The 12,251-nt window shown below is 32.2% G+C and overlaps 1 protein-coding gene across 2 annotated transcripts in view; it reads right to left on the bottom strand.

Moving 5' to 3' along the window:
* The window catches only part of LOC126881912 (sprouty-related, EVH1 domain-containing protein 2), a 285,065-nt gene that overhangs the window by 121,800 nt on the left and 151,014 nt on the right, over positions 1-12,251 (bottom strand). The window contains exons 1-2 of one of the 2 annotated variants that reach the window (XM_050646641.1): positions 5,193-5,358; positions 2,711-2,939 (exon numbers count right to left, since the gene is read on the bottom strand). In XM_050646641.1, the coding sequence (XP_050502598.1) occupies positions 2,711-2,939; positions 5,193-5,347 (384 nt within the window). In that variant the 5' untranslated portion in view covers positions 5,348-5,358. Of the gene's footprint in view, positions 1-2,710; positions 2,940-5,192; positions 5,359-12,251 lie in introns of those variants that run through there. The other variant, XM_050646642.1, reaches the window with a different exon arrangement.

The following is a 12,251-nucleotide window of genomic DNA, read 5'->3' as shown; positions in this document are numbered from 1 at the left end:
AAATTTTTACGTAAATATATTGAAAAAGAAGCCGCATCTCGATAAAAACTGGCTTATCGAAAAAATACTAGGAGGCAAAAAAGTTTTAAAAACGTTGTGTTTAACTAATGGTACCACAATAATGAATTAATTGGAAGTACACAAAAGTTTGGGGGGGTTTAAGGGAACAAAATCCCCATAAATTTTTTATCGGGTGGACAAATTTCATTATAATTTTATTTTAAGATTTTCCTGCCATAAGAATGATACATGTCCATTTTCAATCAAAACTCTCTAATAGTTTTCGATATATTGAAAAAAATTGATTTTCATTTTGTAACTTCAAAGGGCTGTAACTTTTTTTATGAGCACATTTGTACTAAGGTAAGTTAGGTTCAATCGAACTATTTTTGACCCCAGAATGTGTGGTATAATTTATGACCAATCTTTTCGGGACACCCTGTATAACGGGCCAAGTGACAAAAATACACAATCGAGAAAAATGACACTTGGCCCATAATACAGGTTAACAGCATTGTTGTATAGACCATTATAATGGAAAAAACAGAAATATTGATTTTTTTGTCACTTGGCCCGTTATATATATCCACTCTTCATTTAACAAGAAAGTTATGCGAAAAAATTATGTATTTATCAAAACATATGGCATTATTCGAAAATTGAAAAAAATATTGATTGAGCATTGATAAAAAAGCAATTATTATAACAAAATAATGTTTGCATTGTGTTTAATAAATCAAATAAAGTATTGGACCGAATTTAAAAATTTAAAGACTACAGTGTAGGGAATTGCAAGTGCTTCAAACGATATCTTATTTGACCCCCATTGTCATTAACAAACTTACCCTGGCTTAGGCGCCAAAGTAAAATAATTTACCCGCAAAAGTTTTTATCAAGTTTTAATTATCCTAATTTTATAGTTGATTTTCTCGTGAAGGGATTAACGGATTCTTCTATTTTTTTTTAAATTTTGTTCTTTGGTATTTACACTGTTAAGTAAAGGTTTAATCAAACTTCTCATTTGCGTTTATAAAAAAACATTGTTTTTTTATGTAAAGTTTGAGACACCCTGTAGGGAGAACGACGTAAAAGGGGGGGGGGCATACATCGAAATTATGTTGAAATTTCATGTTTTGTGAACATTTTAATTATTTTCATAATTATAATTTCTAATCATAGCTTTACAGCCTGTGCACGCTGGATATTAAGCGGGCTATTTTATTTTGATCTATGGAGTCCCAGGAATTAATAATCATAGTTTCTATATAATATTATATAATATATTGTCTACCAAAAATCTTAATTCAATAGGATTCAGGTCGAGACTGTGAGGGGGCCAATTTAATGTTTGAACATTTACCTCAAATAAATATTAGATAACAATACGCGCTACGTGTGGCCTTGCGTTATTATGCATTGAGATGAAATTTACTGACTTTTGACTCGGGCAGTTGGATTTTTCTGAAGATTTGGTTCTTTGAGTCGGGTCAGTTCTGATTTACTAATCTCTACTGTAGGTACTTTTCATTAAATTATGACGAGGAACATCTTTAAAGAGTAAAACCATATATTTTCTTTGTTTTTAATGATATCAGGTAAAATAAAAAAACAAAAGAGAATATGTATGACCACCCCTGTACGCCGTTCTCCCTACAGAGTATCTCAAACTTAAGATAAAAAAACATTTTCTTTCTTCCACCCTGTATGAACTCAAAACAGATGTTTGAGTACCTAAAACTTTACTCAACAGAATAAATACCAAATAAAAAAAATTAAAATAAAAAATAAATTAGTTAAATCCGCAGTGAAAATGAAAACATGGACTATACAGTTGAGTCCATGATTATTTACCCGTGCGTCATCATTTAAAGTTTAAAGCATACGAAATAAGTCGGAAATCTATTCCACGCAACAGCAAGTGACAGAAAGTGGGTACTGCTCCGATCACGCATTAAATTTAAAAATTTGACGTTGTCAAATAAGTAAACAGAACTTAAAATTTTGGTGCAGAATTACAGCTACATTTGAAGTAGGTAACTCAATAAATTATTTTAATATCATTAGTGATATTAAATATTTTGTTATAATTGTTATAATATAAATATTTGAAAATAAAATATTTTCTTTTTGTTATTTATTTCACTTTTACGCACACTTAAACAAAACCATTCCTTAACTGTGAATGAGGTTAATTTTGTATGCAAATTAATTGCAAAATAAAATACACTTACCATAAAATTTCAAACTCCAGGATAAAATTGGTTGTAAAAACAACTGTTTGTTTAATATAAATAACTTCTAAATGCAAAAACAGGACAATAAAACAGCAAAAATCCAACAAACTGACAGTGACAAGTAAACAAACCAGAAACGTCACAAATTGTACTTAAAATCTGAAAAGCGTCATTTTTGTACCTATGTCTTTTCGATGTACTGAGTCTAGAGCGTTTATAAAAATAACATGTGTCTTTACTTTAATAACAGGTGGTATCTGGTTTTTCTTTAGTTTCATGCGTGGAAGACAATGATGCTAGATAAAAAGTATGTGATTTATCTCTCGCCAGGTATTAATGACGCGCGGATAAAGAACCCTGGACTCAAGTGTAAAATAAACATAATTCAAAATAATGAAAAGAACAACACTTTTTCACAGTTTTAGTACACTATAGTGTACTAAACTAGTACAGTAGTTATCATAAAGTACACTTACCGAATTATCACTTATTCTCTTGCCGTAAATGAGGTAATCGTGTTTGGGTTTGGTGGGTTGGGCGTCGGGGGGTAACGGCCCCCCTCCCCCGGGCCCAGCCGACGGGGTGGGTCGCGGCCTTTTCCGTACCGAAACGTTGCTGAGCCCCCCGCCGCCCAACGGAACCCATCCACCCGAGCTGTCATCCCTCGACATCACCTGCGCTCGAACGCGCACCAAATAATTTCCACTGAAACAAAAAATTCTGAATTAGTATTTTGCTCAAATTAACATTTAGATTATCAACTATCAGATCCCAATAAATCCAAACAATCCTGCGGCATATTTAGCTGATTACTGCTAACAGTTTTAAGGGGGGAGGATATGGTTTGAAATCAGCATTTCAAGCACATTTTTGTGAATTTTTTTGAAACTATGGTAGAATGATTTTATTTTTGAATTTAAAAAGCATATTCAGTACAATTCAAAGAATATTCAGAAATAGTTTCATAGTTTCAATCGGGTAATAATGTTGTCCAACGACAAGATGTTTTGTTTTGAGGAATTAACGGTCATGTTAATCATCAAATCGTTACTGAGTAACAGAAGAACATATGCAATGTCCTGAAAAGTTTAATGATTAAACGCGAATTAATTGTTGGAGATCAAATAGTTTCCTTGTTCATTGATGACAACTTAAATGACAATATTTTTAGAACTGCTCGAAAATAATGCCGTGCATCTTTGACAAATTTATATCCTGATACAGCAAACCCACAAATTCCAGCTAATACGATAATTATGGTTTCAGCAAGACGGAGCACCGTCCATTATACCAAATCAATGCCTGGCACCCGGCACTACCTCAACCGTATATTTCCATCGATGGATAGGTAGGGAACCGAGGATCAATGAAATGGCTAATAAGACCCCCTGGTCTAACGTTATTAGATTTTTTTATGAGGTTATGCCAAAACCATTGTATAAAAAACTAAACTCCTCGACTCAGGTGACTATTAGACGATAGATCTAATACTAACGATTAGATCGAACAAACCTAAGATGCCGAGTAACGTTAAAAGAAACTTATATTTAAGAGTAGAATGTTGCCAAGACGTTCGAGGCTGCTTTCTTTCATTTTTTGGTTTTTTACATTAGGTTTGTTCCAACCCGTCAGATTATCGGTCTTGGAATGGTTACGCGTATGCGCAGTAACGAAAAATGCGTTACCGCGCATAAGTATGCGTTACTGCGCATACGCGTAACCATTCAGAGAACGGTAATCTGACGGGTTGTAACAAACCATAATCAACAAATAAACAGTATTACCTATAACAAATAACTACATGTACTTATACTAATATTATAAATCATTTTCTTTTATTTAATGTTAAGTAAGTAATGCTAATTTTTACAATAAATCTAAAAAAACAATAGATATTTTTTATAAAAGAGTGAAAGATAAGGTATAGATCATTGTACTTGATATGTCTAGAATGTACTGAAGAATCAAAAAATTGGATAATATTCATGTGATTCAAGAGTATTCTCGCTCAGGCCCCTGTTTGTCATCGAATTATTTCATTTCACTTAGCTGATACTTCTTGTTCTTTTTCAGGAGTCGCTATTGCTTACTCTTCTTCTCCATTCATTTCTACCGCTGTACATAGTGTCCCATTTTTCGTTATGTAGGAGTAAAGTTATTAAATTTCTCCTACTCGTCTTAATTTTTCTCCAAACAATACAATGTCCCCAACCATTCCAGTTCCTCATAATCACATATACCTCGTTTTCGACCTGCTATCCTTACGTCCTCCCTCTTCAATAGCCCCTCTCCAACCCGTCAACTTCTCTTCGAACATTTCTTTACTCTCCTCTACTAACACGATATCATCAGCAAACAGCATTGACCAAGATTAGCACCTCTCTTCAATGCGCATTATATGCAAATATAGATACTATAATTACAAATAATATTTAAGAGACGGGGTCGTGAATTGTAAGTTTTTTGAATTCCCTCTTGTCTTCTTCGCTTCAGCATCCATCTGGCTTGCAAATTTTAGAAGCCATGGAGGTGTTACCAAGGAAATTTCAATTTAAAAAACTTTTAGTAATATTTTAATATTTTTAAATATTATTAATATTGCTATTAGGATTGAAAACTACTTCATCTTTCAATTGCCAGATGTCGCTAGTCACCTAGTCCATTCACGTCAGTTGCGGTGTGGGAAATAAACTCTCGGTGTTAGTCTACGTTCTCTCCGATGAGACTCCAACAGAGTCGAAAATCGTCGATTCAGTGTGCTGGACTGCGCTCCGTATTCTAAGTGAAAAATAAGATTGTTTTGCCTTCGCATTGCAACTGAATAAAAATGGAATTTTTATTTTATTTTTTAATATTTAAGAGTTTGAAAAGCTCCAAAAACAAATATATACAAAACAAAGAAAATGACTTAAAAATACGAAAAAAAAAAAAAAATAAAACAAGAAAATATTCTTTCACCTATCCTCATCGCTGTCTTCACCTTCGTTAAATACTTCTTGAGTTCCTTCAATTTTATTAATTACCACATTTTCTTTATCGTTATTTTCTTCTAATTGGTTTTCTTTGATGGTACTCATTTCTTTATTTTCGTCATCATTATGCATATTTACCATATTTACGTAAGTTTTTATGTAACTTCTGAGTCAAGATATTGTGGAATACTAATTATACAATAGGAATTGGTATAAAGTTTTCAAAAACTAGAGGTCATTATTTTTAATTGAGTACTTGCATTTTACAGCAGTCATTAGTGTAAAGAATAATGTGCAGGTACCTAATTATACTTTTTCCAGAAAAAAAAAACAACAGCGCATATAAGTTTATCCAATAAGATGACTATCGCTGAAACAGGATATGGCTTGACACCAGAGAGGGACAATAAATAGCTAAATATAGAACAAAGAAAGAAAAGATTATAATTAAATTAGATGTATCGAAGATGATAATAATAAAATACTAATTCACGAAAAGGATGACAAAAAAGATGGAAAAAGTACTTTAACAGTTTATTAATGAAGAATTTGACAGAAAACCAGTCGAATTAACGGAGACATAACAGCAATGGTCACCAAAATAACAAACGAGAAAGTGGTTTCAGCATTTAAAAAAAAAATAAAGAAAGGAAAAGCAGTTGGGCCAGATGATATTGCCGGGCAAGTGTGGACAGCATTAGGAGAGATTGGAACAAGTTGGCTAACTTTATTTAATAGAATTGGGAAATGGAAGTGGGACAAATGCTAGACGAATGGAGACGCAGTATATTAGTACCTGTTTACAAAAACAAGGGAGAGATACAATAATACAAACTACAAGGTCATAAAAGGACTTAGTCACACCATGGAAATATGGGAGAGAGTAATTGAAGGGTACAGGAAAAAAACCGGCTAAGTCACAGATTAACAATTTTGAGTTATTGGATATTTTAACTTTTAGTCCGTTGTATGTTTGTCGCTAGCTCGAGTCTTAGATTTCTAACAAAAAACTATAAAATACTGACCGTCTGATTGATACCGAAATAAGGAAGCCGCCGCGTCTCGATGTTTTGGACTTAACTTGTTATTATCGTGTACCGCGTGGACTTAGCTTATTTTTCTCGTGTATGGGCATATATTTATGGACTTTTTCTCGTGACTTGTCTTTATTGCCTCGTTTGAAGGTTTCAGAAGATGCAAACTGGAATTTACTACAAGATGGCGTAAAAAATGGAATAAAATGCGTGTAGGTGGCGAAAATATGCACAAATTGATTTTGGGCCACCACTGTGGCTTTGGGGCGCAAATAATGTAAAATGTTCATAGGTCATAATTTGTAGGTTACACTGTGTTGTTTTTTTGCATAAGTACTTTATTAATAAAACGAACAGGTGGCGAAAAAAAAAAACAACAAAAACTGGAGCCCGCCAAATCATATCTGAGGTTTACGGCGCCACTGTGCCGTAACGGTTGCTTATACGAAAAAAATGAATAGGACCTAATTTTTAGAGTAAATAGTGGTCTTTAACCTTGTATAAGTTTTGTTTAAAAATAATGCATAGGTAATGAGAAAATCGTAAAAACATGCTCGCCAAGGGATAGGGGTAGTTTCTGCAGTATATTTTCAAGGATAGGGGTGGTTTCCGCAGGGATGTTGCAATAACCATATATATTTTTGAAAAACACTATTGATGAAGCATATGCCCATATGGATCAAAAAGCAAAAAAAAATTTTTTTCAATCCCCCATTTTATTTATTTTTTTTTGGCTACAGGGGTTGCACTAGGAAATCGATTTTGGTGTTCATGCATGCGTAATAATAACGTGCACAAAATTATATATGAAGTATATTAATAAAGGGCATTGTGTGTGAAGGATTCCAAGAAAATCACTTTCTTTATTAATTCTTCTTTTTTTTTGGGTGTTTCCGGGGAAAAATGGGGGTGCATTATACAAATTTGTAAATAGCACCAGTACATGGGTAATCGCTGAACGTCTTTTTACTCTAGCATAAACGGATCAGATGGTATAAAAAGGGGTTTTTTAAAATGTAACACCCTGTAATTAAAAAAAGGGCAATTACCCTTAAGAGAAACCTATACCAAAAAATCAGTCATTTATTTGTGAATAATTGCCGCAGGATTTCTTCTTAATTTCCATTACAGTTACAGAAAAATATTTTTTTAAAACATCTTTTTTAAAAACTTGTCAACTTTGGGGCCCCACCCCCATTAAACGGTGGGTGATAGACATATGCTGTTAGGAAATAAATCGTAGAAAATATATTTCTATAAAAGAAAATATATTTCCTCTTCTTATTTCTATAAAAGAAATTTTTTGCAAAAGGCACAGGAAGGGCTACGTTCCGCAAAACCACAAATTACCCCCTTTAAAGGGGTGAAAAGGGGGGTTCCGGAGCGAAATTTTTTAAGAAAAAGTTAGTCTCATAATATGCACCCCTTGATATACCAGAAAAAAAAATAAAACCGGACTTGTGTCCACTTTGCAAGGTTCAACCTCTGTTTCCTACACTATTAATAGAGTGGCATAAAATAGAAATAATAGGTAATTATGTTGTTCTGAAGCTATTTTCTTGTGGCATTTTTGTAATTAACTATTTTTAATGGGAAATAAGCCACTATTTTACTAAAAAAATGATTTTATTAACGTTTCGACGTCCAAATCGGATGCCGTTATATTTTGACAACGGCATCCAACGTCGAAACGTTAATAAAATCATTTCTTTTTAGTAAAATTGTGGCTTTCAAATTAATTATTTACTTAGGTGGAAATTCTCAGAGTCACCAATTAATAATGAAGGTACGATTAGCTAAATAAAAAGATATTCCTAGAATATTCTTAGACAAAAGTCTTCTAAAATCAATGAAAATACTAAATTAGATTCATTATTGACGTTTGGAAAAATCTTACTGCAACCAGACAAATTGGTCGTGATATTCTATTTCAAACAGGTCTGTCCTGGAAATAATAAAGTGAGCAGGTAAACGATTAAATGCCATTATAAAATGCAAGCAGACCAAGGTTGCTTGAAGACGATTCCGAACTCGCGAGTTTAGTTTTCTGAATGAATGATGCACGCTATTAATGAAAATGAAATGTCTCGAGAAGGATATTTTTTTCTGATAAGACTATGTACATCGTCGTCGTGGATGTATTCATGTATATAAGTGATTTCGTGAAAAAGCCAAATTTGTGCTACTGTTCTGACGTTAATTTGATGATAATATAACTGGTGAAAGGTATCAGCAATTTCTTCAAAACGTACTATAAGTTCAGACCTTTTCTGATTTATATTCAAGTCATTTAGACACCGATTTGCCTGATGAGAGAATATGGATGTAGCAAGACCCACATGCATTACATTATGCTGGTGACGCGTATGAATACTTGGATGAACTTTTTCCAGATAGATAAATTGGCAGAAAATTTGCAATTAATCTGCGATCTCCTGACCTTACCTTACGGGGATATCTAAAAACAGTTTATGTGACAAAATCAGAAAACCTAGACGATTTGAAAGAATGCATTACTCAAACGGAGAATATTTTAGGAGAATTTATTAGGAATATTGGAAGAAATCATGATCTTCAGTAATGAAGAGATTACTCAAGAAATCTAGAAACGAGTGACTGAAGACATTAAATAATTTTACCATGCATCGCCTTGATTATACCAGTGCGTAAATGTTAAAAAATTTGAAAATATTTTACAATCAAACTTAGTTTTAACAATATTAATTCTTAACAGTTTTAATTTTCTATTTTTCTAATCACAAAGAGGAGAGTGCGCTGGTATTCCTTTAAAATGATCTTTTCAACAGGGGGCACAAGACTCCTTGAAAAAGGGGTCACTTCCCTTCTAGGGAGTGAAACTCAAAATAAAAATCAACCTTTTGGTACATTTTTATTGAATTTATTACAGCTAAATCATCAATCTGCATTACCTATTCTATAGTTTGCGTTGAATAAGTCTACCAATATATTCATGGACTCGTACACATTGTAATGTTTCCAATGCAATTTGATTTAGCTCTACTAATGTTCCAGTTTTACTGTGTTTTAGTGTTGTTTCATAAAATGTGTATAATAATTGTTCAAATATTGTGCAGTAATAATTTATTTTACAATAATTAGGGTAAAACTATTTAGTATTTTTAAAAATTAGTGTGTTTATAGTTTAAAACGATCTATCCAAATTTTTTCACAATTTTATATCAGCGCCTGTAACTATTTAATAATTTCTATAAAAGATCTTTCCTTGAATTGTGCCACATCCCAAGAGAACAAAATTCCATGAATGAACGTACAGATATTGATAATCTTATCAAATATCACTCCTTACTTTTAAATAATCCTTAATTTCAAATTAAATTAATTTTTTATTTTAACTAAATGAATCCGTTCAAGGCATGGCTTATTTTTTGCCCATTTCTCCAAAAAAGTCGTCCTTACCTTTCGCACACTCGGGTTTTACATTTCGTTAATTTTTCTATATTTCATTTCAACAAGATCTTCAATCCCATTATGTATTTCCGCTCAACATGTGGCAAGTAAAGAAGATGCAAAACAACAAAGAAAATATTACAATGGAAGAAGATAGGGAGACGAAAAAAAGGCCCAGAAGGAGATGGTTGGATGACGTAAACGTAAAAAACGATCTGAAAACTATGAATATAAGGCAAGAGAGGAGAAGGGCACAATCTGGGAGATCTGAATGAAAGGACATAGCACACACCCATCCAGGGTTATGATGCCAAAAGAAAATGTGGCAAGCAAAATTTTGGTTTTTTGATATTAATACATTATAATCATATCTATTTTTAGGTTGTTGGATTTAAACTATACTCAGGTTTTTAATTGTTATTTTATTTTGTTAAAAAAATCTTGAGTATAGGGCTTTTCATTCACAGTCATTTGTTTCGAGCTTCTGTCATTTGTCGTATAATCCGTGTATATTAATATTATACACAGATTATACAACATATGACAGAAGCTCGAAACAAATGACAATCGATGAAAAGCCCTATACATACTATGAACCATGGTTGACTATTATGTTCAAGCCATGTTCTCAAGAAATAGTTTTTTGTCATAAATATTTTTTGGTGCCATTTTTATGATAATTGCTAGAATTTTCTAAATTTTCATGTGTTTTCCCTATAAGTTATAGAAGAGACCATTTTTAAGAGGATTTTGGTTGTCTCCTTGGAATAATAATTGTTTTTGTCTTTTTTCTTTAACTTTTTAATGAACATCAATTCTCACTGAATTAAACAAGGTACCGTTTTCTCCTAGCTTTATTTTCTGAACTATTTTTTTTTTCATATAAACTTAACCTTAGAACATTACACCACTTGAGATTTTTGTGACATTTTTTGTATTTTAGTTATAATTTCTTAATGTATTTTTTAACTAATAGATAAGTTTTTACTAACTACGTATATCCATTGTAATTGACATTGCTTTACATCTGTATGTTACTTCACAATCGTTAGAATGAAGTGGTGCAGAAATACTGCACGAAACGTTTTCTATTAAAAGATTGAAATAGTATTTTATTTCTTCTTGACTGCTAACCTCAAGAGAAAAAAACTTTTGTCATTTTGTATTGAAAAAAAAAACTGAAATGACATCATTAACAAAATTTTACGCAATAAAAGAACATTTATTAAGACTTTTAAACGATTTTGAAGAATATTCTAGCTTCTAAAAATAAAAACAATAAAAAATATGGATGATTTTTAAATACAACTTGACACTAATAATTCCACCCATCATTTTCAGTAACAATCCTATAACAGCAAGAAGCATTTTGTATTTCTTACAAAAGAATTCCAATGATACGTTTCAGGAAATTAATAAAAAATAATTCAAGAAAACTTACTAATTATGAGCTTGAATTTTCATATCTTCATCTATATCCACCTTCGCAGAAAAATATAACCACGCGAAATAATTACTTAAACGACCTTTAAAAACGCGAAACACTTTCAGGACTACCGCCAAGCACTTCTGCCTATCAAGCCTAAACTTCTCCAACTGTTCCGCCACAAATTCCCGATCACTGAGGAGAAATCTCCCCTTCAATGAGGGCGCAGGGCATCATTGACGTCATATCTGTCCCCACCACGAAATCATCCCCTCGCCGCACCCTCCGTTATGCAGTCCACGTGTGGATGAAATGTAGGTAACTAGGTGTTAAGTTCATCGGCCCATTTTGACGGAAAATTTGGATTTTCATTTTGAGTTTTCCGGGGATGCTGCAGTCGGTCGATGGAGATTTTCATTGATGCGGTTTATTCAAATCCCTTTAGTATATCAGCCAAACCTCAAAATATGACAAAGAAACGTATTGAAAATATTTTTTTTTGTTTCGATATACTAATACAGTGAGGACATTTTAAGTTGGAATAAATTCATTTTCTCGAGAATGGGTAATTTTGGAGATAAATCCCGAAACAAGTCAATTTTTATTTTTAAATTACGATTTTTTTTGGCATATATATTTATATATCTTAATACTGACGTCATCCATCTGAGCGTAATGACGTAATCGATTATTTTTTTAAATGAGAATAGGGGTCGTGAGATAGCTCATTTGAAAGGTTTTTCAATTCTCTATTCAGTAATATAAACATTAGCATAATTATTTATATAGGGTGTCCAAAAAAATTTTGTTTGAATTAAATTAATTGATACAAAAAGAAGAATGTATGTTATTGATTTAATTCAAAATACATTTTACTGCTATAGGAAACGGAAAAAATATTTATTTGAAAAATAAACATTGCTTTTCGCTGAAATTAAATGTCCAAAATGCCAAAAGGCAGGTGGGTGGCAGCTTTAACTTGAGTTTAAGCAAAAAACAATATTTAATAAACATTTTTTTTCGTTTGCTGTCAACAGTAAAATGTATTTTGAATTAAATAAATCACATACATTCTTCTTTTTGTATCAATTAATTTATTTCAAAAAAAATTTATGACGCCGTGTATAAATAATTATGTTAATGTTTATATTACTGA

The sequence above is a fragment of the Diabrotica virgifera genome, chromosome 3 (genome assembly GCF_917563875.1).
Source record: "Diabrotica virgifera virgifera chromosome 3, PGI_DIABVI_V3a".
NCBI classification, from domain to species: domain Eukaryota; kingdom Metazoa; phylum Arthropoda; class Insecta; order Coleoptera; family Chrysomelidae; genus Diabrotica; species Diabrotica virgifera.
This window is presented reverse-complemented; position numbering and strand designations above follow the sequence as displayed.